Below are 27,771 nucleotides of genomic sequence, written 5' to 3' on the forward strand. Positions count from 1 at the left end.
TGTCGGGCGCAGGGGTTTCTTGTGGCTTTCATCATGAGATGATTGCATTTGAGAATCGAGGCACGACTTGGATGCTGTCCGCACTCCGTGATCTCTTGAGGTTTGTCGGCGTTGGGAATTCTCGCGACTTTTCATCCGCTGTTTTTGAAAATACCTGAAAGATGGAACATATTCAAGAAAAAATATATATTCATAAAAAGACATCGCAAATCATACCATGTTTACACCATGAATGGGTATATTACCTATTCCTTTTTACAATTCTTGCACATAGAGGTGTCAGGTGACACAAACCCGCCAAACAACCAATCAAACAACTACTGAAGTGCAACTGCCATGTAAGTACCCAACATTTGACATCATATTAATCATATTACCATCGCACATTAAGTTATGGTTTACCACTCAACTGTCAAAAGATGAAATGGCGACAGTGCTAGACTCTTTTGTACAAGAGTTTAAATGGTTGCCAGATAACAGCCTTCTCTTATTGGCTGTTTGTTTCGAATGGTGGACTTTAACATACAGATAAGTTCTTCATATATTAATACTTCTGCTCTATTTTAGGTAAGGACCTGAAGGTAAGATTTTATCATACTCTATCGACCCCCGATTGGGAGTATGAGAGTCTCAACAAGAACATATTTACAATAATGAACATGTGTATAAAAAGAACATATTTACAATCATGAATACAAATGTTTGCATTGTGAATTCATTATTTCTTTAAAAAAACAAACTATTATAAACTAAAATATTGTTGTGCTTAGCACAATTACATTGTAAAATGCACTGGTTGTTTAACCACTCTGCCACTTCTAGTAGTTACATTCACTCTGATAATTGTATTATCATCAAGAAACCTGTCATCAATAAATGATTTAGAGAAGTTCAAAATTACTATTCACATGAATTTTCCAAGGTTTTTGAAGTCAAGAGTATTACTGGACTTGGGGAAATTCATCTATAAAGAAAACAACAATATTTGTCTTGTTAACTTGTTGTAGATAATATTTATTAATTTATTTATCAATTAGTACAGTATGTCACAAATCTGCATAAGTTCATGAGAGATAAACAGTTAATGGCAGCTCTAAGAAACAGAATGGTGGCAATCTGTGATCCTCCCTGGGTGTTACCTCTAGTTTGGTGGCGCGTTCTGTACTGAGTGGTTCAAGGGGAAAGGCAAGTTCATGGGAGTCGGCCAGCTCACGCAGGTCGAAGTAGTACTTAGCATAAACACTGGCCGGAACATTGATGTTGAACTGCAGAAGCTCAAGAAATTGCCTCTCCAGTTCATTCCTGCAAAGAATAGGAAAAGTGTTCCATGTCCAAACCATAGGGCAGCAATAACTTTTTGATCAATGCAGAGACTCCAACCTCAAGCAGTTTCTGACCTGGAGATTCTCCCGCCTGAAACCCCTAGCAAACGGGAGACTTCAACTTGATGTGCATGAAGCGCACATCATGAGTGCGAAGCACGAATTTCCTTGCGGCCCGGGTCCAGGGTCCGCTTAAGGGCCCTGGAAGCTCTAGGGTTCTAGATGCTCTTTCATGCTATCTAAGGCTTATTTTTCAACATACGGTGGTAGTAAGTCAGAAAGAATTTCAAGCGGGAGACACAGAGCCAGGGCGGGAGAAATTAAATCTCAAGCGGGAGAACGGGAGATTGTGCAAAAATGGGGTTTCGGCGGGAGATCTCCCGTCGAAAGCGGGAGATTGGGCAGCTTTATGCAATGAGTACAAAGGGTAGAAAGTTTTATGGTAACACTATGTGGTGCAGTAATTTCAAAGGTATGTTTTTAGAGGAAAGGTGAGTGGAGAAGGGGTATTCTTTTGGAGCAAATCAGTTTAGCACGAAACTTAAAATGGCAGCAAACATCAAAGAGGCAAGGCATGATGGAGGAAAGAAGAGTGGAAAGTTGAGGAAAGGAAATTCTTTGCTGTAAATCAGTTCTGAGCAGAACCAACATGGAGGAGGTGGAGAAAGCATACACAGTGTGGCAGAAAGTTATGGAGAAGCACTATGAAGAGTAGCCATGGAAAAGGATAGATATCTCCTCTCACCACTCACCTCTTAACTACTCTGAATTTTCAATCTCCATGGAACTAATATCCCTTCTTCTCCACTCTCCTTCTACCTATCCCTAACAGTTTCATAAAGGACTAAATATAAAAGCACAGAGTGCTACCATAAAACTCTCTTTCTACATACAGTTGAACAATGTTGGTCATTCCCCTGCTTGTCTACAAAAATGACTTCAGTTCCACAATTCGCAACAAGGGCCAACAAGCAAAGATTGAAATACATGAATATGCTGACTCGCAGGAAGAATATTCCGTCGTATAATCAACAGAGATATGCATTTCATTCTGTGCATGCATCCTGGGTTGTGTATTCTCTATCCAGGTTGATTCTAGTACCAGGGCAGTTCCTTACGAGCTGCTTTGAATCGATAATCATCAATTATGAACAATTTTTGGGAAAACTTAGGGAATAATTAGGCCTTCATATGAATCATTCTGTCCATTATCAAATTTCATTCAGGGAGCAAATATATTCCTGAGTGTTTCATTACAGCTGTGTGCTACTTACATGTCTTCCACTGTTAGTTCTCTCAGGATCTGACAGTAGTCTACATTCCAGACCGCCTGGTCGTCCCACACCTTGGAAGCTAAGAGGATGGCGCCAAGAACCATTCGTTTCCAGTTGCCAGGGGTGATGTTGATCTCTGCATATGTTAATAACCTCTCAAGGTATACCTGGCAAGTTGACAAAGACATGAAAACGGTGGACATACCATGAACAGTACAGAATATATATCAGCCTTTTATAATTCATTGACCCTAACCCACTACCACCACCACTACCACAACAGCTTTGCTACCACCACTATACCACCACTACCACTACCATTATCACTATCAGTACCACTGCCACTACCATCACTACCACTACCAGTACTACTACAGCTACCACTACACTACCACCACCACTACTAACACTAAGACTACCACTACTACGTCCACTACTATTAAGATGACCACTACCACTATTACTACTGCTACTACATCTACTACTACCACTACTACTGCTGCTGCCATCACCACTATCAATGCAGGGCTTCTCAAAATACCATCAATGCAGGATTTTGCCAGATGAGATTCATGGGGAATAAAACCCCCCACCAGCTCTTACACCATTTCCTCAAAGACTAGGAACTATAATATACGATTAATTCTTATGACATCTTCAGGTTACCTCAGGGCATAAGCCTCTTCTGGAAGTGGAGGGGACGAACTTATCATGAATTCTAAACTTGGTTTTGTGTATCCCTAACACTATAAAACTGCAATGCTACACTTAAATAAGCCTGTTTCTCTTTCATCATGAATAATACCACAGAAGTTCACACATTTGATTCCTTGCCAGGCACAAAAGTAGCTTCATGCAAGAACAAAAAAAAAAAAAGAAAGAAAGAAAGAAAGAAAAAGAAATACAATGCTCGCAAAAAAAAAAACTGAGAAAGTATAGATCCTAAACTGTGGTAGCTCTTTTTCTTTTTAATTTTTGTAGGCTGATGAGATGGACATTTATCATTCCATTACAGATGTAATGGAGAGAAAAAAGTTGGCAAAGACAATACAGGAAAAAAGGGAAAAGGAGGAAAAGCAAAAGTAATTTCTCAGAACCGATATCCTGTCAAATCGATGAAAATGTTTCAACAGGATGTGACTAATCTTCTGTTAAGGAAATGAAAGTGAAAGCTGCTTCTCATTTTATGCAGAGTGATAAATCAAAACACCAAATCACTAGTAACTGACAGTAAACACTTCAATAAAAACTTCAGGGGAAGTCAAGAGGAAAAGAAATGTATCCTACTCTCGCCTTCTGACCTTTCAGATGAACAAATTATCATAACCAAAGTCATATTTCTTTATTATTCCTCTCTTGATGAATACCAAACCCTTTTGTTTCTTAAGCTACATGTGGAAATGTATTTTGTCTCACCATCTTTTTTGTGCATAGGTGCAGGGGGGGTGTTTCATAAAGCTGTTCGTAAAGTTACGAACAACTTACAAGCGACTGGTGATCAGTTCTATGTGCTATACTTACCAGAATTTCCATAATTCAGCACAAGAACTGATCACCAGTCGCTCGTAAGTCGTTCGTAACTTTACGAACAGCTTTATGAAACACCCCCCAGCAGGTATGTGTATGTCTGAATTGTATGCATATCACCAAGCGTATTCACTTGTAACTTTCTGTAAGTGCTATGTTCAATAGTATAAAGGCAATATGACATCAAAACAATTATTTATTTATTCATTATTATTATCATAAAAAAATAAATAAATCTAGGATGCATATATTTCACTGTGCCTGTTTCATGTAATCAAAATTTTTCTCTGTACACATGAATGAATGAATTGCTTTATTGTCCATAAAGGAAATTCTCTTTTCACTGGTTTTTTTACATGTAGTCCACATAGTGAACAAGACAAAAAATTACAATTACATATTACAAATTGACAAATTCATCATAATTCAAAGGTACATATTGCAGAACATATAATTCTGCTTGCCCAATGTATACATAAGGATAGCATATGAAATAGACCAAGTATGGATAATAATTTACTATACAACTGTCTTGTAAATCAATTTTGGCCAAAAAATTCTGTATCATATGGCAATATTAGTCTGCAGATTCACTGTTATGCTCTTCTTTATTGGCAATAAAACCAAAATTGAATTGAATTGGGGAAAAAAAAAAGATTTCAGAGAGGGGATCCTGCTCCATTAGTTTCAGAGCAGTTGAGGTAAAAGCTGTATCAATAGCTACATGTTGTAGCTTGCTGTTCAACTGTCACATAAAAAGTCACTGACATTGACAGGTTAGTGCACCTTGCATGGGAATGTCTATTACAATACTCCTTGCTGCACTTTGATGCTCTGTTGTAAAATGCTTTGTAGACCAGGAGAAAAAGTTTGAAGGGGTTTGGATGTAGATTCAATAAAGAATGAGACACTCCCACAGCCACTTACTAGAGTTACTATTGCACATTCCGCGGTGAGCTGAGCTGCGTTGAATAGCATGCGGATGAACTTGTAGATGTGTCTGTGCTCCGGATTGTGTTTGTCGTAGTCGTCCGGAACCGGAGTTTTCTGGATGGGTGGATGAAGATGGGTAAACAACATCAGAAAGAAAAAGAAAACAATTTGGCAGTTGTATCACATCATAAATGCAAATGACCTGACCAGCAAGCTATTGTCTTGGACAAAGAGACCCAATCAGTACAAAGGAACAGATATTTTACACAACAAAAAATGATTGCTGGTTTTTGTCCCTTACAATGTTCAGTGGTGACCAATGGTAGTCGCCTCTTTTACCTCCGCCAAGGGAGGAGGTTATGTTTTCGTTACTGTTGGTTTGTGTGTGTGTTCGTTAATTAGTTACAATGTAGTTTGTCTGTGTGCAAAATAACTCAAAAGGTAGTTAACGGATTGGGATGAAACTTGCAGGAAAGGTCGAGAATGACACAAGTACCAAACGATTAACTTTTGGTAGTGATCCGAGAATTTTGGGGGAATTTATGAAGGATTTTTGATATTTTGGCAGGTAGGGTCAATGAACTTGGGAGTTCAGGCTGCGCGTATTTGAGGTTTGTATGCGTGCACTAAAGTGCGTGCTCTAGTTTCTGCTAGGGCGAGGTGCGCCGTGCAGCTGAGGGTTTATGACATAACTATTAAAGGCTTCTATATTGGGAAATCGGGCGACTTTCAGCACACTATAAACACTTTCAGCATGCTATAAGTACATAGGCCTATGGGTGGAAATCATTGATATCTCTATGGAAGAACAAGATCAATGATGGAAATGAGCTGCATGCTTGGCGGAGGTCTGCGCTCTCAGAGTGCTTCTCTAGTTTTTTTAATCAATCAAAGTCATTTTCAGTGCTATAGGCCAACCAGTAATGGCCGAGTCATTCTTTTAGTTATCAATACGAGATCAACACTGGAACTTTCAAGTTGGTTCTTGAGTTCCTGAAAAATTCATAGAAAAACAGAAAAAACAAAATAGTAGACACCGCCAGCCAGAAATTTACTGAAGAGAGTTTGGCACAGAAAATTCACTTTTGCAAAGAATTGATCACTCCTTAAAGCAGGGTGCTACATAAGCACTTGCCCGACTGCCCGGGACAAGTGAAAAATCAAATTCAGGCAAGTGTTTTTAAACAATGAAAACAAATGCTTGCCCAAATTGGGCAAGCAAAAAAGTTTTGAATGCATCATTTTGTCACTTATTCCCCCCAACAAACCACAAAGTCAACACACAGAAGCCCAACGATAATGGCTGTTTAGTGATGCAACACATCATTTCAGCAACTTTCCAACACCTACGTGAAGAAGCCCCAATGCATTTCTATGGCAACACTTGATCAGACCAAGTTTGTTGTGCTGTTTATTCAAATGATAGTGTTTTATTAACCCCTTGTTTTTGGGCAAGCAAAATTATTATTTGGGCAAATGTTTCACAGCAAATTTGAAAATCTGCTTGCCAGATCGGGCAAGTGGTAAAATAAAGTTATGTAGCACCCTGTTAAATTGATTACTACTTACTGATAGTGGGTATCGCTTTTCATCAAATATGTCCATCTGTCGACTGGAGTCTCTGTTCTTTATGTGGTAGTATATTGCAAGTGATACACTGGAGTTGAAAGAAAGATACATACAAGCACAATTAACTACCAGTAGTTTTTTCTAACACTTTCATTTGACTAAAATCGAAAGAAATCATTTTTTCTGTTTCTCAGGATGAACAGTTTAGATTTAAAAAACAAACAAATAATATTTAAGTTTACAAAGAAATAAAACAATAGGCATAAATAATCTCATAAAAATGTTATGTTTGCACACAAAATATTTAGAAACTATCATGTCAGTTTTAGATAGAGTCTGACAATCATTACTCAACATGATCCTCAGAGGTACAAACATGTCCATCTGGATTTCTTTATCATTGGCAGTTTGTATTGTGGTTTTGACTGATGAGACACCATAATATGCTGTATATATAGCTAGTCATGTTTTATTTACTAATCATATACACATATGTATTTTTTGCATTTCTTTTCCTGTGTGTGCACGTATGTGTGTCTGTGCTATGCCAAGCTAAAAGCGGTGCTTCTTACCATCGTATTGTTGACTTGAGGTTCGGTTGTGACACTGTGCTGTCGTCGATGAATATCGTGGAACACGAACTGAACTTCTTACTGAGCGTGCTCAGTCTGTGGTCAGCGTAGTGATTTCTCCTCTCCTGGCTCACCTCTGGACATTGCATACAAAACAAAACAAAACAAAATTAACCTCACATCAACTTTAAAATACAACACTGTTCCATCTGTAGATTCACAAAGATTTCCATCTGTTATTAATACATTGCTTTCACGTAAGCATTCCCTCCACCTTATATCTTGTTTAATTGCAGTTGAAGGTAAGATCATACAAATACAACTGATCGTAACACCATTGTGTAAAGTATACACATTTGTACATATGCAAAGCTAGTGAACAATCCATTACATATTTCTGTTACACATCCCTTTAGAGTCAATTTGTGATTGTCTGATAGCATGAGACCACAAAAAACCCAACAAAAACAAACAAACAAACACACACGCACAAACACACATGCTACAAACATACAACATAAAACAAAATATACTGTCAACACACACACACACACGCACACAAAACATTATTTGGGTAAAAGAAAAAGCCATTCAAGAGGACAAAACTACACGGAGTTCACTTCTTGGTAAACACAAAATATGTGACCTGATACAACAAAAAAATCTGAAAAAGGATCCGATGAAACATTAGACTACAACATTATGCCAAAAACAGAAATTCAATGGTTTTGACCGATTTTGCTGGTCTGACTTCAAACTCAATTCTCTCGGCTCAGCCGTCAGCGACTTTCGGATCCTTTTGTTGCGGCGGGTCACATTCAATATACCACTTTTGTAAGTCATTTCCCCTTGCACCATGTAGGGCAGAAAAGTTATAATCTCCTCCTCCAAGATACCTACCTAATGCTTCTGATTTCGTCAAAAAGATGGTGCTAGTCCTCGGGTGTACTGACGGATCTAGGGCATCCTCTGTGTCAATATAAAAACAACAAAAATATCGATTGCATAATCAAACTGACATCTAATGCTACAGGTGCACATCATACAAATATGAACTATTCTAGCCAGAAGAAACAAAACATATTATGTGAACATACACGTTGTACCTGCAGAAGAAGAAAAACATTAAATAGAATACAGGTTGCACATTACATTAATTTAAGCCAACACACTGACTTTTAAAAACTGGAATCAGTATAAAATGAATGCATTCCAGGAGTTGGCAAGAACCCCGATGGATGAGCCCTATAGTCTCAGTATCTTGTAAATACATGTATACTGTGGTACATACTCATATAATACTAATATTTACATCCTTATATCCACATATTTATATGATTATATATTTCTATCTCTAGATATATTTACATATAATCAATATTGTACATTCATATCTTTATATCATATTTACCATCTAATCAGGAAAAGAAATCAATCCCTAGGTGTTGGATATTACTAAAAATATTGCTCTATATGTTCTCCCTCTTTGTACATAGAAGAAAAATCCATGTGTAGGTGCATGTCAATATCGAGTACAGATTACACTGAGACTACGAAGACCAATCACAGTGTATTGCTGGCATAGTGGACAGATCAAACATGGCCACCCAACAGAGAATGCTCTCAGGAGAATGTGGACTCCTGTAGATATGTTGGATGGACAAGGAAGGGACTGAGGGAAACTGAAATAGGAGCAGCAGCAGCAGCAGCAAAGAGTCTGGGTGGGGTTGCTGGTCAACCGCTGGGGTTGAGAGATTACTACCGCAGACTGGTCGCAGCTACGTAGGGCGCTGGACCAAAAATAGCACTGGACTACAGGTGAATACAGGGGCAAATCACATTCAGATTACACATCAAGGAAGTGATTTAGACAGTGAGTGCATATAAGTGTGTTACTGAGTAACCAATCTAGAGATAGAGAAGAGAAAGAGGAAGAGAGAGGGCGGAAGGCAGAGGGACGGACTGTCAAAAGTTACAAGGAGTTAAGGAGTGGCATACATTAAAACTCAAGAAAATGCACAGCCAGAGCACAGGAGGAAGGTAAACCATGCCAATACGATGCATAAAATCTGAAGGAAAGGAGGAAACCTGCATTACTTGCATTCAATTAACAGAGTATTTAGGGGAGCTTGCTATTACAAACAGATAAAAAACAGTTTAAAGTCGTGGTGGTGGTTAAGTTTAATGAATGGATAAAACTTATTTGCAATGATGCACCTCATACAGCCTTCCCCTATCTGCGATCCCCATTGAATACCCAAATACTGTACACAGCAAAAATAGTGAGTCTAATTTTTTTATGAATAGGGACTTCCCAACAATTTTGTGAGTATTAAATTTGCAATTTTGGAATAAATTTTTTAGTGCTGAACTGAGATATGAATTGGGTATGCACATCACATTCGTGTCAGGAACAGCCGAGATAATATTTGTTTGTATTTTTAAATTCGCCGAATAGCATGTGACTCCGGAGATTTGTGAAAATAAAACCTTGCAAAATATTTGGTGCACACAGCATACAGTGTACATGTACACACAAACATCATCACATGGGTACAAAAACAAGAAGTATCGAGAATCAGTGGCTGAGAAAACAGAATCAAGGCTCATCTTCTCGAACCTTGGTACTTTAAGGAATGGCAGACCTCCCAACCATTTTCTGATCAGAAAATACGGATGATTTGTCTCCAAAGTATACAAAAGAAAGAGCAGTTCCCATAGAAGTGTGTGATGAGATTATCAAGAAAAATAGGAAACTGCTATTGAAAAAAGAGCTGGGAATGCTCAAAATTCTGATTATTTCCTCCAAATTCAGAACGGTTGGGAGATCAGGAATGGGGGTAATGTTAAATGTCTTCTTCCTTTTCAACAGAACGACATTCCCTCTGCCCATCAAGATGCTGATTAGATACACTTGGAAGGTATCCCTGCGGACAATCGCAGAGGGCGAGGGCTGTTTTCGCAAATGAGAGCACTAATCAGTGACCCAACTGCCAGGGAGTTTCTCGGGGTTGTGAGCATTACGCTCCACCAGCCCTCCCTGATGGATCACGATATCCATGAGCAAACATTCCAAGAGTGCCTGTGTCATGAAACACTTCCCACCTTGGGGGGTGGGGGGGGGGGGGGGGGGGGGGGGTGGAGGGGTGTGGGAGGATGGGGGCGGGGCAAGGCAGCCAATAGACTTCATTCACTGGACTGTCCCACAAACATCACACTGTGCACAATGTTCTCATGATGAGCTGTAGGGTGGAGCGACTGGATGCCGCCTGTAAAGAATGCAGAGACGCTCCATGAAAGTCTAATGTGAAATAAACAAAGCCCACAACAGTCTACATCACAGAATATACTTGCTGTACATGTAAGACACACGTCCACACACAAAACATTTGCACACTGCAAGTATCACTGCATATGAAAATCCCATGACTGTGGTGAAAATAGTGGCTATCATATCCTTACACATGTTGTTACCCCATTGAGAAGGTTTTTCTCTGTCTACTGAATTGGTTTGAACCACATCATATTTTACATGGCTTCCAGATAGATCTCAATGAAATCAGATACCCACTTACCTGTATGCCCCAGGGAGGTTTAAAAGCAATGGCACAGCCTAATCTGGGTCTTAAATCTAGGCTCAAATGTTAACTATGTACATCTAAATGATGCATGCCCATTCTATGAGCTACAGTTTACTAACATTGGTACTGTGGAAAGCCTCCTTGATCTACATGTATCTTAATATGAATTAAAGATGACGTCCACAATGTTATAGTGGCTTTCTAATTACCTATCACATGATACAGCTGTACTGTATCTGGCTTTGATGCATTTGGGAATAATTCTGTATTCTGCAAAGCTTCTACAAATATTTCATTCTTTTTCATTTCACATCTCAGTTTTGTCAAAATACATGGTAGGTTGCCTTACAGTAAAGTTTACTCATCTGTACATGTGTGTGTGTGTGTGTGTGTGTGTGTGTGTGTGTGTGTGTGTGTGTGTATGTGTGTGTGAGGGGAGTAGATCTGAAAAAAAAGGTGCTGTTGTCTGAGAGATGTCTTTATTGACTTAAAAATCTATTCACCAGATAAATAGGGAAACTTCCACTTTTTCACTGTTACATGTACCTCCACATCACATGATACACAACTGTAGTAAACATAATGGAATACCCAGTATCATCAACTTGGCATTGGAGTATTAATAGGAACATTTACATGGTAGGTTTGAAAAGGCTATTGAACACTGTATTCAATGCATCAATATCAATATACAATATATCATAAAATTGTATAATTTCTTAAATGTACCATATTATGCCTGTACCTGTGGACAGTATAGCACACCTCAGAAATCTTTGTAAAGTTGATGTATACTTTAAAGCCTTGACTATTTCTCTTCATTCCTATCAAAGGGAAAATTGTAAACATGGTTTCCTTTTTTGCAGTTTTTCCTTTATAATTACATTAACAGTTTTACTTATCCATTTATTTATTTATTTATTTATTCCTTCATTGAACTTTTTTTCTTTTTGGGGGGGGGGGTTTCAATCCATCAAACATGTACATATATATGTACAATACATACACAATGATACACTGTAGAATGCAGATCCATCAAATCTCAAATCTCTGTAAAATCTATCAACCAAGGCACATGCCCAGTTTAAAAAAAAAAAAAAAAATAATGGATATCTACTAGGTTGAGGCAGTCAACTCATGTCAATACTGCCCCTGAACAAAATCACCTTTTTACATGCTACAGTACAAATTCCAATCCTTTGGTTAAATTTGTACCTGTAATGTGCATTGATTTCATCCACCACTAACTGAGAGTACTAAATTTTTAACAAAACTACTGAATTTTATACTAAACCTACATCACATGTAGCTTGATATTGAGAGCATGCATACAATGTACACTGTATATGAAAACACAAATCTCGTGCATTTAATTAAAAAGTACAAATGTAATCAAAGAGCGACTTTTATCCGTAGAAATGTGAGCGTCAAATGCTGTGAAGAACATGCACAGTTGTAATGGAGCTCTGTGCCTTGCAATACTGCAGCAGGAGAAATACACACTGTGACACACTACTGTACACAGTTGTCTGTACAGAATGTTCCTTGAAACTGCTACATCATGCTCACTCGGCAGGCATTTGTGTCATAGTATGTGGCATAATGACCAGCTGCTCCCAGAGCAAACGTGTGTAATTAGCCGAAAGCTATTAAAACCAGAGGATGCAAACATGTATGACATCTAAAGGTGTGCTAATGTGGAGCAAAATGTGGGGGGGGGGGGGGGGGGAAGTGGAGGGATATTGGTGCTGACTGATATGATATGAACAGGGATTTGTACACTGCCTCACACTCACAGCAACATTTTAATGGTATGTTGGAGGTAATTATTTTCCAATTTCGGGAAAAGATTCACACCGATACACACATCACAGATGGTGAATTCATGTCGGGTAATACGCATTATATGCATTCCTGATACTGGTACATTGTACATTGTATATAATGGAACACTTCATCCTCATGAACATTTGCACACACACTCACACACATATTGTATTTTGTGTACTTCGGGAGAAAGATGTGAATCATTTGCGATGGCAGCAATTCATTGCTCATGATGCCATAATCTGACAAAGCGCACTTTCTCGCAATACTTGTCCTTGCTACATAATTACATACATGCATTATTTCACATTTTTACACTGCATGGCTGCAGCACAGAAAATGGCTACAAGTACAGCTGTATTTCATTCCCACTGTGAACTGCTTGCAATGTGATACTTTATATATGAACTCACTATAAAAGATTACAAAAAATATAGAAGTGTACTGTCATTCGGACTCACCCAAATGAGGGCAAGTGTTCTCAAAGACAATTCCTATACACATTACTCTATTAAAGTTTGATACATCAGAACAAAGTTAACATTCATGAAATGCTAATATTTGGTATCCATTTATTTCACAGTGAATGTGAAACATTTAATACTTCATACACATACAACATGTACATATTGTACCTCTCTAAAGTCTTTGCTTGTTTTAAAAGCAGCATAGCACAATCATATCTGCCACTACCATTGTACCATGTATCACTGCTTAAAAAAAGAAGAAGTGCAATTTGCAGGATGTGTGTAGTACGGAGACAGTCTGTAATGTTTTACCTTCAATGCCCTTTTCCCTGTCACTGATGTGTTGTAGGTTATTCACCCGCTCGTCTTGGTCCGGTTCTTGGGTGGCTGGCTCGTAGCGCTCGACGTCTTGTGGTGGCACCCTTCCCGGCCGCCTGGAGGGGTTCTTGTGGCAGGTCCTCAAACAGTTACAGGAGTGTTTGTTCCCCATTTCCAGGTACTACAGAGCACTGCCAATTAAAAAGGATCACAAGACGAACATGTACACATTCAGAGACTATACAGTAAAGGAACATGAATATTTCTGTTACGGGAAGTACGACTTACTAAATGTATTGCTTCCCTTTGAAATGGAACATATGCCCTGGTAGTTGAGCACTTTCAAAGGAAGTCAAACTATCCCATTGCGCATACCTGAGAAGACTGCAGGGACAGCTGTGAACAAGAAATTGGTAATGATTCTTTTCTGTACAACAACTGCATAGCATATAATAACGTCAATGGAAATTGAGATGCTGGTTCTAAGGAGGTACCACTATGGCTTCACTGCGTATCATATCCGTAGCTGTTCTGATTTACAATGTACCAAATTACCATGTAGGTGTACTTGCAATTTCAAGTGGAATTTCACCACTATTAACATTCAACAGCAATCAAGCCTTTTATAAAAGGGCCAGTCAATATGTTTGGACGTTTGTTCAACATTTGGCACAGCTGCGAAAATTTAAAGGGGCCCTGAAATCCAAATGCATGTACACGTTGATTTTTTTTTTATTTGTGTTGTTTCTGTGATATTAATATGACTAACAAAAGACATGGTGAGGGAACATGCCAGTTATGCTGAGTCGAGGGGAAGGTGTATTCCAGTGTCTTTTGTTAAACATTTCAGTACTTAAGCAATGATTGACAGATGAGGTCATCTGAGGAATATTGGTCTGGAAAGATTTTCTGTGGGCATTCCCAAGTAATCTGAAGAAAAATAGAAGAAAAGAATCGTTAAAAATATATGGAATGCATATATTTGTTTCACCGCAAAAGTGATGTTGAGGGTATCATAAATCAACACAAATCAACATAAACTATTTGGATTTCACAGCCCCTTTAGCCAACATTGCACTTGGCAAATGGGCAAAATGTATTAACCTGTTGAAGACGGACTGATTTTGCTATTCCCTTAGACACCTGCCCGGGACTCGTCCTCAAAAGGTTAAAAAGAGACGTGTGCAATATAAAAGCAATATCACATGATATGTACAATGTAACAAGGGGGTGCCCCACAGTGCTGTGGAATGCACTGTTTCATTCTGTAGGTAATAACTTGTTCTACTGATCAGAAGTTTGCCAACATTTCATTAATCCCCCTTTGCTTTTATTTCCTGCTTTTGTTTTCTTGCGGTAAAAAAATCCTTTGCGGGGATGTGGATCTTGGAACCACTGGGGATCCTTCATTAAAATCAAAAGCCAATGTAAAATAGCAGCTTGCATTTTTGTCCCTTCACTTAGATGGGTAGCCATCTTAACATGCAAAGAACACAGGACTCCTAGATCAATGTCTTTCGAACAAATGTCTTATTTCCAAATCATATACAGTGAATGCACATTTCTTAAAAATGCAAAGATCACAAATTAAGAGACAGAGTGGTAATTTCCGAGAAAGAATATACTAGTAGTCTACTGTAAAACTAGAAACATTCTGGAATGAAATATTAATGATTTGGAGCTGACAGTCTTTTTCTTGGCATTAAACTTTTACGAATTGCCACGGCATTTACGATTATAATGCACCATGTAGAAAAAACAAACAAACAAACAACCCACTTTTGCATGCATTTTACTTTTGTTATTCTTTTTTTATGCACATGAAAATTTCTGGGTCATGTATAGTAACTTCAATGATGTGATTTTAACAGACCTGTGATTATGTGTATTTCAAGTTCAGAGTTTCATATGATATAGATTGACACCTGGAATGTACTGTACCTACAGCAAAAAGTCTTCAATGGCACTACTTTCGCACATGGATTAAACACATTTCCTCCCAACACTTTTACCTGAATGGGACGTGATGCATAACTGATATTTATGAATTTTACAGGAAATGATGCGCACGCCTTCTTGGAAACCATTTTCATGAATTCACCGATATCAGACAGTAACACTTCAACAGATAAATTGAAACTGCATTAATTAAAACAGAAATAAGAAAAAAGTGCATAGGGGATGTACACGTACATGTATGCACTTAAAATACACAGTCTAATGCCACTAGCCATTGAAAGATGACCACAGAACTCATAAATTGTTCAATGGATGGCTATAAACTGTACAAAATGGAAAGAAGAAGAAAAAACAACAAACCATTAAAACCTGGCATTCAATGTCAAGTCCAATTATTGATTCCTAAACACATATCCTTATTCTACGCAAGCAGTGCACACACCCTGGTATGTTTCATTGGGTGGTTATCATGCACATACATACAGTAGTTCAAAATTACCTACAATATGTACTTGTAAGACAAAGTAGGAATTGGCTGCTAGCTTTACAATGTATGTGTGTGTGTGTGTGTGTGTGTGTGTGTGTGTGTGTGTGTGTGTGTGTGTATGTGGTATTTTCATGTACTTGTACAAAAATGCTAACATCATTCATTTTGATTTCAGGACACACTGATACACTGTACCATCACAGAACCATGTGACAAATCTGATGCAGTGGTTCCTGGAATGTGATACGCCCCTCAGTGCTTTGCTTTTTCTCTTCACAAGCTCACTGGAGACCCAGTCGAGTAAACAGTAAGAAAATTGCATCTACAATGTATGTGTACATTGTACATCAAACATATCCATATTACCATGGTGACTGTTGAATCAGAAGTGTATGCGTGCAGGAAACTTTTTGCAAATTTTGCGAGGAGCTACGATTTGTGAAAGTAAATGTAGTTGCCTACACAAAGCATAGAAGTCAGTGGTGATTTTGCAAAAAGTCTCGTGCTGTAAATATTTCTGGTTTTACAGTACATGTATGTACAACGTACACAATCATGCAACACATCTGTTCTTGTTGATCAATCTTTAAAATAGGCATACATTTTTATTCATTATTTATGATGTCTTTAAATATCAGCCATTTCCTGGCTGTTACACTGTTTTGCAGGGCTACCAGCATTCTTACACAATACATCAAAATGGTAGTTCCACACAATGCATTATCTAAAGGGAGATGCCTGTAATGGTACTGTACAAATAAATCTGTGCATCTGACAATGATCTCATTTATAGTGATGATAAACAGATCAGGTTCCAGGAATCTACTCTGTTTTTCTCAGAAAAACGGAAGGAGTAGTTCATGATCTTTCATGGAACTGCCTACAGAATCAAGGTAATGTTATGATATATTCAGGTCAAAGATATTCATCTCTCTCTCCCTCTCTAGCCCTTTTTACACTTGTGTTTCTTAACCCCGGACTTTCTCTGACCCAGGACTATTGTAAGTCCCGTACCAATTTTTTCAGCTTTTTACACTCGCCAATTAGTCCCGTACTATCTCTTGTCCGGGGCTAAGGAGAAAACTGACCTTTTTACACTCGTATTTCTTAGCCCCGGACTTTCCAAACCACATGAATATTCATGATTACGCTGTGTACTGTACACGTACACGCACGCACCGGCAGCACTTGATTACCTCGTTTCTGATTGGTCAGTGAGGGTCGGACTTCGTCTCCGTCGCTTAGCCCAGGATTATTTTTTCGTTCTGTTTACACTCACTTGCTTGGCACCGCAATTGCTATTTTGCAGGGCCAGATAGTACGGGACTATCGGTGGGGCTAGCCCACTTTGGCAAAAACGAGTGTAAACAGAAAGTGGGCTAAGGATAGTCCCGTACCAACGGTGGGGCTAAGGATAGTCCCGTACCAACGGTGGGGCTAAGGCCCCCCCCCCCCCCCCTTAGCCCCACCGTTGGTACGGGACTAAGCAAAATTTACAAGTGTAAAAAGCCCTTCTCTCTGTTTGTCTGTCTCTCTGTTTGTCTGTCTGTCTGTCTGCCTCTCTCTGCATCTATAATATGTTGTACGTACAGTACGCATCCATGCACCCTTCCATTCTAGTCTGCCAGCCCAGGAAATTCAATAAATATTATGAATTAAGGAGAAAATACTGCACGGATAGGAATTTGCCCAGCATCCTATGTAATCACCATTAGCTGGAGTTTGAAAAAAATACAAATACAAGGTTTTACAAAATAAAGCTTCTCATTTCCTGAAATCAGGCACAGATATGGCAAGTTTGTCATCCCACCTATGGCAACTGTAGAATTTGGCAGGTCTGGTTTTGCTTCCCTTTTTGTGTGCACATGAATACAGTAAATGGGAGAAAATACTGCAAAAAAATAAAACACTAAGACCAATCACCCATCACCATCGGGAGCAGGTGTTTGCAAAAATGGGAATAAAGCTTCTTGTTTCCTGAAATCAGGCATACTTGCCAGATTTGTCCACTATACGTGGTATCCATTCTTGAAGAATCACAAGGAAATTTGGCAGATGTGGTTTTGTTTTCCTCCATGTGCATATCACTTCCAAATATACCAAACTCTGAAATAGCTTGATATTAGCAAATATAGCTATGACAAAAATGTCCATTGATGCGACTGATGTCTATGTATCCAACATTAGCAGTTTTACAAAATGAGAAAAAGGAGAAGAATTTGATGCTGTCTTCAGTGACAGGCCGCTATAGTGTGGCAATACCCTCTCCCTTCAATATACCTGTAGGTGCTTTTTTTAAATGCCTACAGATATACAAATATAACAGTTTACTCAGTGAGTGTCCAACAATACCTGACTGTTCTTATTTACCTACTAATAACTTTACATTATTGCAATGAAAGGATTTTATCCATTGTACAACATTTTCAAAGATTGACTCTGTATAAATCAATTTTAGGCATTCATCAATTCATCCAGTTTGTATGCTGTAATTTTCAAGCTACGTGTGTACATCTGTATTTAACTTACATCTAATCTTTCTAAGTACATGTATGACTTCTATCGTTCAGTGACGATGTAAACAGGAAAAATGAGCATGGGAGCCTTGGGATGGAAAAATCATTTCAGAGATGAAATTCTGACAGGTAGATTTCTGAAACTGCTGGCTGGCTTGTCCGTTACAAACGATTAACCACATTGTCTTGGGCATGTTGCTGTATACTACAGTAGGCTCATTATAAATCAAGACCTAATGAGCTAGATTTCAATGTCTGAGGAATGCATACATTGTATTTTACAAACATCTGGGCATTTCCAAGGTAAAATATCAGATACTTTTCAGGGATCTTAAGTTATTTTCTTTTTCCAGTGTGCATTACCCCCAATACAATGTGATCTTTATACACTAGAATACTTAAATGAGAGATAACTTGACCCCAAACAGCTTCAAAGAAGCTATCTATTTGCATTTTTGCCAAAGTATTATATTTTTTGTAACATACATGTACGTATTTGGTGAACAGACATCTACGAATGAATACACGTTGTACAGTAGAAGGTAAAATAGTGAATGTTCATTGAAATTTGTTGTTTTTTAACTGAATGGCCTAATACTGATTAGAAATGATAATAAATCTACTAGAATTCTATTGAAAACTGTGTCTTATACCATCGCAAAATGCAACAGTTTTGAGAGGTGAGAGCTCAGATGTACGTATTTATTGCTTGTGTAGTTTACAAATGTGACCCGCGACAATGGTTTCAGGCAAAAGTCGCAATCTTGAGCAAATTCCCTCCTGGGCGGAGTACAAAGATTTTGACCATTATTTTTGTCGATTTTGATTTTTTGCAGAAATAAAATCTTTGATACAAACTGTATGTTTTCTACATCTACACTAAATTTCATGGCATAAGACTTTGTTTTTCCTATCAAAAATGGAATTTTAAACACCCTATGTTGGATCACACTCGTCAGTTTCGAGCTTCTTTTGAACGCCGCGCCAATGTGCCCAGTGTTGCTCTGGCGCAAGGTCTCGCACGCGATTGGCTGATGCATTGCGCACATTTACATAGTTCGGCTTTCGGAGACATGGAAAATGTTGTAGAACATTATGTAGTACAATATTCAGTATTCCAAACATCAAAAGTCATCATCTGAGTGGGTTTGCCAAAGAACTGTATTTTGAAAATACTTAAATGTACCTTTAACATGAATTTCTGAGACGCTGTAGCTATTTTTTTAGTACCAACCATCCAACTTGCACAGCAAGCGCAGAGCAGCTTTTATGTCTTGAATTCAATTGATTGCCTGCAGTTTTATTAAACTGTCCTTTATATAGTGCCAAACAGCCCCATAGTACTAGTGTTAATTGTTAAAGTTTTTTTTTTTGTATATTGTAAGCATTACATGAGGGCATGTGTACACCGTGTGATGTAAACTCATGGCTTCAATAGCGTAAAGGTGACATGGTTAGCACGATCACAATCAACCAAATATTACAATTTTTTTTTTTTTTTTGTATGTGGTACATACACTACGTGGACTGCACACTTCTTTTCAGGGCATTGTTAACATTACCCTAGGGGATTTTACAGCGCCATGCTATGACCCTCGGGGCAAGCTCCTCAGGTGAGAGCATGGGGTTGAAATGCTTTGGGAGGAGCAATAATATCGACAATGCCCCCAAAAGCAGTCAATACCTGTATATTGTGAGTGATGCTCAGATTGGTGATTAGCTATCAAACATGACATCAGGTTGCTATTCAACATTCTTTGCTTCACTTCACTTTGATATTTATTATGCAAAGAAACATAACAACTACAAATTTATCTCACTTGAGAGATTATTGACTTCAAAAGATCCACATGAAAACAAAATAGGGCTTTAAGATTTAATATTAGATCTACAGATGCAGAGGAATACAATGTTCTTCTGGACTGTTCAGCAAAAAAGAAAGAAGAAGAAGAAGAAGAAAAAAAAACAACAACACCCAAACACAAAGTTGACAGAGGGACACTTTTACAACTTATACTTGAGATGAACTAGATTCTCCACTGCAAAATGATAATTTTCCCCTATAAGAGAATGATTGACAAGGGTATACTCAGTGACTGGGGATGATCCTTCAAAAACCAACAAAACAAGACATGAAAAACATTCAGTGGCCTACATACATGTCCTTGATCTATCTACATTGCATTGGCCATAGTTAGACCAGAAACCACACACAGCACAGTGTCTGACAAAGGACCTACGCACTTTCATTGAGACATCCTTCGTACCAGCTATGCTCTAGATACAGTATTATACAAATTTCTAAATTCTGCTTCAAATCTTATATTCTACTCGCATGAAATTGATTGCTTCACACATTAATTTGGCATTACCAACCATGCTGAGCCATTAGGCAATGTCCATAGGGGCAAAGTTTGCATTTCTGATGGCAAAACCTGTCAAACGCAAGCGCTGACACTAAATTCACTGATGGCTACCTGCACGATGGCTCCATTACCATCCTGGGTTACTTTGCCTACGTTACTAAGTATTTTCATGTCAAAATCAATTGTACACGTTCTCATGGCAGCGCTCAATACAGTCATTAGTTTGATCTGAATGTAGTGATCCCATAGCAATCACAAGTTTTTCTATGGTATCTTCATTAAAGGAAACCAAACCCAAAGAGAAATGTGGACTGAGTGAAAGGAGAAACATGAATTAGTAGAACACATCAGTGAAAATTTGAGGAAAAGCTGACAATCTATGCAAAAGTTATGAATTTTTAGAGTTTTGGTGTTGGAACCGCTGGATTAGGAGACTACTAGAGGTTATGATGTCATGTGTAGATAACAATATAAAGAAAATTTAAAGGGAATGCCACAATTAAAGATAATTCACTTTTCTAGCATTATGAAAGAGAATTTGACTATAACCACTTTCAGAAAGCAGCCTGGGGAATAATTATTGCTACCCTATCAAGCTGATGGAATGTGTAATTTTCATGAAAAATTATTTTTTGTGGAATTGTTTTGATAGATGATTAAGGCTAATTGTTGTTCTGTGCTGTGTGTGCATTTGAATGAAATAAGAATGTAAAAAATTTGATTTTATGTTGATATTGAAAAATAAAAAAATAATGGCCTTCATTAAATTAGACGTTAAAGAGAAAGAGAGGGGAGATAGAGGAGAGAGAAGAGGGCTAAGACGAGAGAACAGATAGGAAAACATGTAGAAAGAGAAAGAACGGGAAAAGGGGACAAAGAAAAATACAGATAAAGAGAATAAAAATACATACAAACGAATACGAAGATAGAGCACTAAAAATACAAAAATAAGAAATAAACAGATTTTTAGAATAGAAAGTAGTCTTAAAAATGAAAAGGAAAAGAACACGGGAAGGAAAGAAGAGACATTATATGGGTTCATAAAGAAAGGAAGCAAGAACAAAATAATGATAGTTATTGAAAACGAAAGAAAAAAAGATATTTGAAGGATGTGAGAAGAAAAAGATTTGGAGAGGAAGAAAAAAATGCTGATGAAGGGGATGACAAATCGAAGGAAACAAAGTTCATCATAAGAAGACAATAACAATGAAAAGGAAATTATACAGAAAACTTAGAGAAAAGACAGAAAAGATTAATAGGAAGTAAAGAAAAGAATATTTATTCACGACTGTACTTGAAAAATAAAAGGAACGATACAAATGTAGAAAAAAAAACGATAAGGGGATTTCACACACACACACACACACACACACACACACTTGTCAACATTTCATTAAACAAAAATACTCAACTGCTCTAACAAGAATTCACAACTTACTGAAAACAAAGATTTAAATATCATACGCTCGCTCAGTAAATGGCAGTGATTGGAAATGTCGTTGCAGCTCTGCAAAAACATCGGGAAAAGGTAGTGCTGTCGATCGTGCGGGTGAGACACTCGAGTAGCAAGCGAACGGAGCACCGTGGTTCCAGCCTCGAATTTGGCTAGTAGTACTGCGATATACACGTCTATCATCTTTACCAGAGTTACATGTACAATTGTAAAAGCTGGGGTCTATGTACAATATTTAGAATTGTGCTGCAATGGTCAGCTTTCTGGTTTGAAATTGCAATTTTCGCTCAATTTACGATGTACAGTTGTATGAGGGCCGAGGGCTCACTATATGGACTATATACCATGCTTATCAAGCATTTCGTTTCACGCGAGTAATTCGTGAAATTTGAAATAAGACAGGAGACATTTTCAATATCAACAGTTGCATTAAAGAGTTTTATGGGCAATTCCGCAGTTAGATGGACATGACATGGATAAAAAAAATATGCCTCTTTATCTTACTCTTTAATTTAGGTATCAACTAATGCCATGGATGTTCACCAATCACTAAGGTCTTTCAAATTCAGTAGATTTTATTTTTCGTATTTATTGATTTTGCAAGATCTAAAACCATCATTTAAAATGAACATGTGGGACTGGGGATGCTGAAATTCACTTAAATGCAAATTACAGTGGGTTGCTTTGCGATTTTTTCCTCAAATTTTTGCTAAAAGGTAAAAGATGAATACATTTAAATACTCCAGAAGTCATGTTAAATTTTTTCAATTACAAAAGGGTGAAATGACCTGCGGAATTACTCCGGACAAATGTAACGTTACTAACCATGCATTTGGGGGTCTAGCTACTGTAATAAATTATCGGTCGAACTGCTAAAAATATTTGCGTGAACATTTGTCATGATGCTATAATTGAAATTAATGCAACACTTTGTTTCAAGTAACTTGAAATTTCGCACACTTTTTGTTACAAGACACTGATTTTTTTGTCATGTCCTTTTTTCGTAACGTTACTAACCAGCCCTTTTAGTTGCCATAGCAATTCTAATATTTCATTGGATTGTGCTCATTCTTTTCTATATCATAGACCTGGGAAGGATGAACATGGTTTAACATGACTTTGACTTGAAATGAATAAATGGTGATTTCGTAGTAAAAATAAATATCTAAATTTCTTTAAATGTAACGTTACTAACCGCGGAATTGCCCTTATAGTTTTGTAGCTGTATTTCGAGGGGTCTCAGGAGATCGGTGTATCGGAGCTTGTCTGACGCCATGCTGCGCACAGGGACGCCGTGCAAAGCATGGCATCTGGTCGGGCTAGTTATAGACTCTACAAACAATTTGCACATACCATGGTATAGATTTAAACCACCTTTGTGAAGTCGGGCAGGCAATTGTGCACTTTACGGCCCTATATTATCTGTACCTTATTCGCCGTATGCCAAGGTGATATCCCGTGAACCACCACGCACTGAGCAGCTGGCAAGCTTTTCTTGCTGTATGGAACGCCGTTTGACAAGTGATAAGGTCACTAAAAGCCCGTCTCACTCACTGCGCTTCTGGCGCTTCTGCGAACCAACCACGCTGGCGAGGCTTGCGTGTGTGTGAGTGTGTGTGTGTGTGTCCATGTAATGGCTGCCCGTAAATCGGTAGCTATACACACTTCGCACGGCGTCTGGTTGGGCTCGGGGAACGGTATTGTAAGCCTGGACGAAATAAACACTAACAGACTGACGAATCGGGATAAGAATTAAGATATGGGTTTTTTTTTATCATAATTTCACAGAATAATTTCGCCAAGGCCACGAGTGGACATACAGTCCTCTGAAATAGGTTAATTAGTGATCTCCTGTTTAAGATATAACGCAGAATTCATTCATTTAAAATCACGATTGTAGCACGGAAGTTTACCGTTGCGTTCCGTTGTGTGCCAATGCACAGCACCTTCTGTTTGTCTGCGGGGGTCTCTGCTCGTGCTCGATCACGCCGCGCCTCGCAGCGAAAGGCGTTTATAGAGCAACCATGTGGCGTACCGTAAGTGCTTTCATCAAGCACGCACCACAGTTCGGTGGCACACACACACGTACACACACGTTGACACATTCACACACACACTGCGTCCCATCGCGAAATCTCATACTAGGGTGTCTGGAGCATTTTTGTAACTTTTGAAATTCTGTGAGAAACGAATTGTGAATTATTTCATATGAAAGAGACTTACATCATTAAGACATATTTCAAATTTCATGGCGAAATGATGTTTCTATCTTGAGAAATTTAACTTTGAAATCACAGCAATATCACCCCCTTTTTTTACGAGCACGCATGAAAATGTGACCCAAATCATGTTTGCAAACAACGCCGAAAAGCTGCATTCGCGTGTGGATCTCCAGCGATCAGATAATGAGCGTACAGCGGTTAGAAAATACGCGTAACAAGCGCAGAAGCCACTCCCCCTATGTCTTGTCATACCCTGTGTGCGCTGCGTGCGTACGTACGTGCTCGGTATTCAGTTTACATTCGATTCACATGTACCGTATTGAGCGCCCTACAACACGTACGAACCCCGCGTATGTATGCAGGCGCAGCTAGCTAGCAGCAGCTAGGCAGCTAGCGCAGCCCCGCGCCGCCCGTAAAGTTCGGGGAGCCGAGCGGAGAGCATCGCGATTGTAGGCCAGGGGAGCCGGCATGGCGAGCATGGTTCGAAGAAATATGCAGTCGATTGTCGAGAGCAGGTGCACGCAGCTCGCGTGAAATGCACAAGCTACAACCTCTACAGCCACAGGCTTGGAATTGATGCCACATTACCACTATTCGTACATGCAAAAATGGCCAAATAAGAGTCTTCCGAAATCTTTTCCACGCCCTTTTTGTCGATCGGGTGTTCGTAATACACCGCTGCCGCTACCACCAGGGCACCACAGTAACGTTAGCTAAGGCCTACTTCGTTCGCACTTGGCTAAGCGGACATGATTGTATTCACAACCGATTTCTCGGCTTAGTGCCAGTGACTCGAGCATTGCGAGTGCACCTTCGAAATATAAATGAACAACGATAAGATCATAACCAATCCACAAGTAAACTAATAGTAGTAGACAGAAATTTAGTAGAGTCTGGTTGTTTTGCAAGACGTACGTGATTTGTGAGCGTGACTGTATTCGATATGTACAGTACAGAGTGCATGCTATGTGATGCGTGTTGTATGTAGGAGCTATCGCAAGCGACAGCCCAGTTTCCTGCCTCGTGATATGCACATCATACACAACACATACACACACAAACGTAGTGACACACACACAGTGGTAGCTCTCTAGCTCTGCTGGCAGCATCTGGCGCGCGCCGCATGCACACGCGATCCATCCCCACACAACCGTAGAGGCCATGTGGTTTTAGACGGCGATGCGTAATCAAATTTACATATGCATTAGCCCCTTCGCGCGAAGTTACTATGGATTCTTGCATACGAAGCCCCGCCTAAAACGTTCGCTGTGACCAAAAAATTATTGCAAGGGGTATCTTCAAGGCGATATCCCCACACCTAGGCGTGGAGCTAGCGAAAAACTAGCGGCACCATCGGATTCAGCATGTCCTCAACTACTAGTATGTCTCACGGCAATACAAACACCGAAGCAGACGCTGAGATATGGGGATAGATGTGCTTCTATCGATTTTTACATCAATTTATCGTCGGATTCATGTACCGCCGTTCTGATAGGATATGGAGAAAAACTTCCTCTTTCATATGATACCAAATTTGTTAGGATTCGTTAATGGCATGGTCTGGGGATTTGGCAATAAAGGCGAAATTTTGCTCAAAAATGCTGGGTCAAAACGGCGTAGGCGCGCGGCTCCATTGCATTCTATGGGACTTGCGTGTTATGAGATAGGGGCGCGTTTTGGTCGAGGGTTAGCAGTGCGCGATCAGACACCCTACTCATACATGTACATATGCACACAGTACAGTGCTAGGGCCGCCGGAAGACACGCTGTCGAACCCGCGGTGTTAACTGATAGGTACTCGAATTCGCACGCATTGCTCGATTAGGGTAAAATCTCGCACTGATAATATCAGTTCGGGAAACCCACTCACAAGGGGGGCCCCTCCTTATAAGTAACCCGTCCCCCTTATAAGTAACCCCGTCCCCCTTATAAGTAACCCCCGGGGCACCCCTTATAAGGAGTCTCCACGCTTTTTTGCAATGCAACGCGAAAATGAAAGGACTGCGGCAATTCGCTTGATTATGTCCATAAAGCTTCACAAGTTTCCTAGTTACTCACGAAATTTGAGCAAAATCGGTTTGAGGCATCATATCTAAAATCATGGATTTAAATGCGATGTCAAACGACCCATGCGAATGCTGAAATGCGAGCGATTACTGGCGTGAGTGTCGCCAGGCGCGGCGGCGCGGCAATGCTTGAGTGCAGACGTGGCGACTGAGTAACGTACTCAGTCGCCACGTCTGCACTCAAGCATTGCCGCGCCGCCGCGACTGGCGACACTCACGCCAGTAATCGCTCGCATTTCAGCATTCGCATGGGTCGTTTGACATCGCATTTAAATCCATGATTTTAGATATGATGCCTCAAACCGATTTTGCTCAAATTTCGTGAGTAACTAGGAAACTTGTGAAGCTTTATGGACATAATCAAGCGAATTGCCGCAGTCCTTTCATTTTCGCGTTGCATTGCAAAAAAGCGTGGAGACTCCTTATAAGGGGTGCCCCGGGGGTTACTTATAAGGGGGACGGGGTTACTTATAAGGGGGACGGGTTACTTATAAGGAGGGGCCCCCCTTGTGAGTGGGTTTCCCGAACTGATATAGGGCCGTAAAGTGCACAATTGCCGTCGGGCATTTAAGTCTAACCTACGCTATAGATCTAGTGCACACTACCCTACACACAGTTTAGATTTTGAGTTCAGTCAGAAACAAGTTTTTAACCACAGTCTGTCTCAATGTCTGATCTCAGCTACACTTCTCACAGCACAGCCCACAGCACAGGGTCATTTCAGGGACTTTTCTTTTCACAACATCGCATGTGCATACGATCATATGCTCAACAAATTTGTTGGCTTCACTTCAGACTAGAGTCTAGTAGTAGTAGTAGCTCGTGGTAGCTTATTAGTAATATTATAGTACATGTACTATCGTTGACCAGTGAATGCCATACCGTATGCGCCGGGCTTAAAAGGACTTATTCCCTGCCTAAAGCCGCAGGGCAGGGCTACTTGCTGGCGAACCGATAATACACTACACTCACTGTTTCTTCGCCCGAGGCGAGCCGCTACCTAAACGTCCAAACACGACACCCCGTTTATGTGGTAGACCAGGCCAGGGCAGTGAAGATCGTTGTCCGGTAGGCGGGCAGCTGTCTTCGGAGGTGGATTAATCAGTTTACATGTCACAGAAAATACATCATATCTACATTAGCATTAGTAGTATTTACTATGATAGAATACTGGATACTTGACTTAATTTTAGACTACTAAAACTGGTCAAAAGGCAGTAATTACCAGATATTGTTCCAACAGTCAGTCACGTTCCGATGGATCGACTCCTCTCTTTCGGGTTTTCCCTCTGTCAACTTTGACCTATGACGT

General features: G+C 39.4%; 1 protein-coding gene across 1 annotated transcript; it reads right to left on the bottom strand.

Annotated features, from left to right (window-relative positions):
• Positions 1–27,744, bottom strand: LOC139740510 (cyclin-Y-like protein 1). The gene is made up of 9 exons (XM_071651102.1): positions 27,685–27,744; positions 13,385–13,581; positions 8,098–8,166; positions 7,198–7,333; positions 6,626–6,713; positions 5,051–5,170; positions 2,597–2,763; positions 1,140–1,302; positions 1–154 (listed from the first exon to the last, which is right to left on the bottom strand). The coding sequence occupies exons 2-9, from the start codon at positions 13,560–13,562 to the stop codon at positions 32–34; spliced, it is 1,044 nt and encodes a 347-aa protein (XP_071507203.1). The 5' UTR covers positions 13,563–13,581; positions 27,685–27,744; the 3' UTR covers positions 1–31.
• Between the last annotated feature and the right edge of the window lie 27 nt (positions 27,745–27,771).

This window comes from Diadema antillarum, unplaced genomic scaffold, assembly GCF_040938485.1.
Source record: "Diadema antillarum isolate AM-2024a unplaced genomic scaffold, OU_Dant_1.0 seq00000856_RagTag, whole genome shotgun sequence".
In the NCBI taxonomy this organism is placed as follows: domain Eukaryota; kingdom Metazoa; phylum Echinodermata; class Echinoidea; order Diadematoida; family Diadematidae; genus Diadema; species Diadema antillarum.

What these genes read in the sequence shown, in the direction of transcription:
- LOC139740510 (XM_071651102.1), bottom strand. Translation starts at nt 13,562, where the DNA reads ATGGGGAACAAACACTCCTGTAACTGTTTGAGGACCTGCCACAAGAAC. An exon ending in GAACTAACAGTGGAAGACAT is followed by an intron (nt 1,303 to 2,596) that starts GTAAGTAGCACA and finishes TATTCTTTGCAG; the next exon opens with GAATGAACTGGAGAGGCAAT. An exon ending in AACGCGCCACCAAACTAGAG is followed by an intron (nt 155 to 1,139) that starts GTAACACCCAGG and finishes TCCATCTTTCAG; the next exon opens with GTATTTTCAAAAACAGCGGA.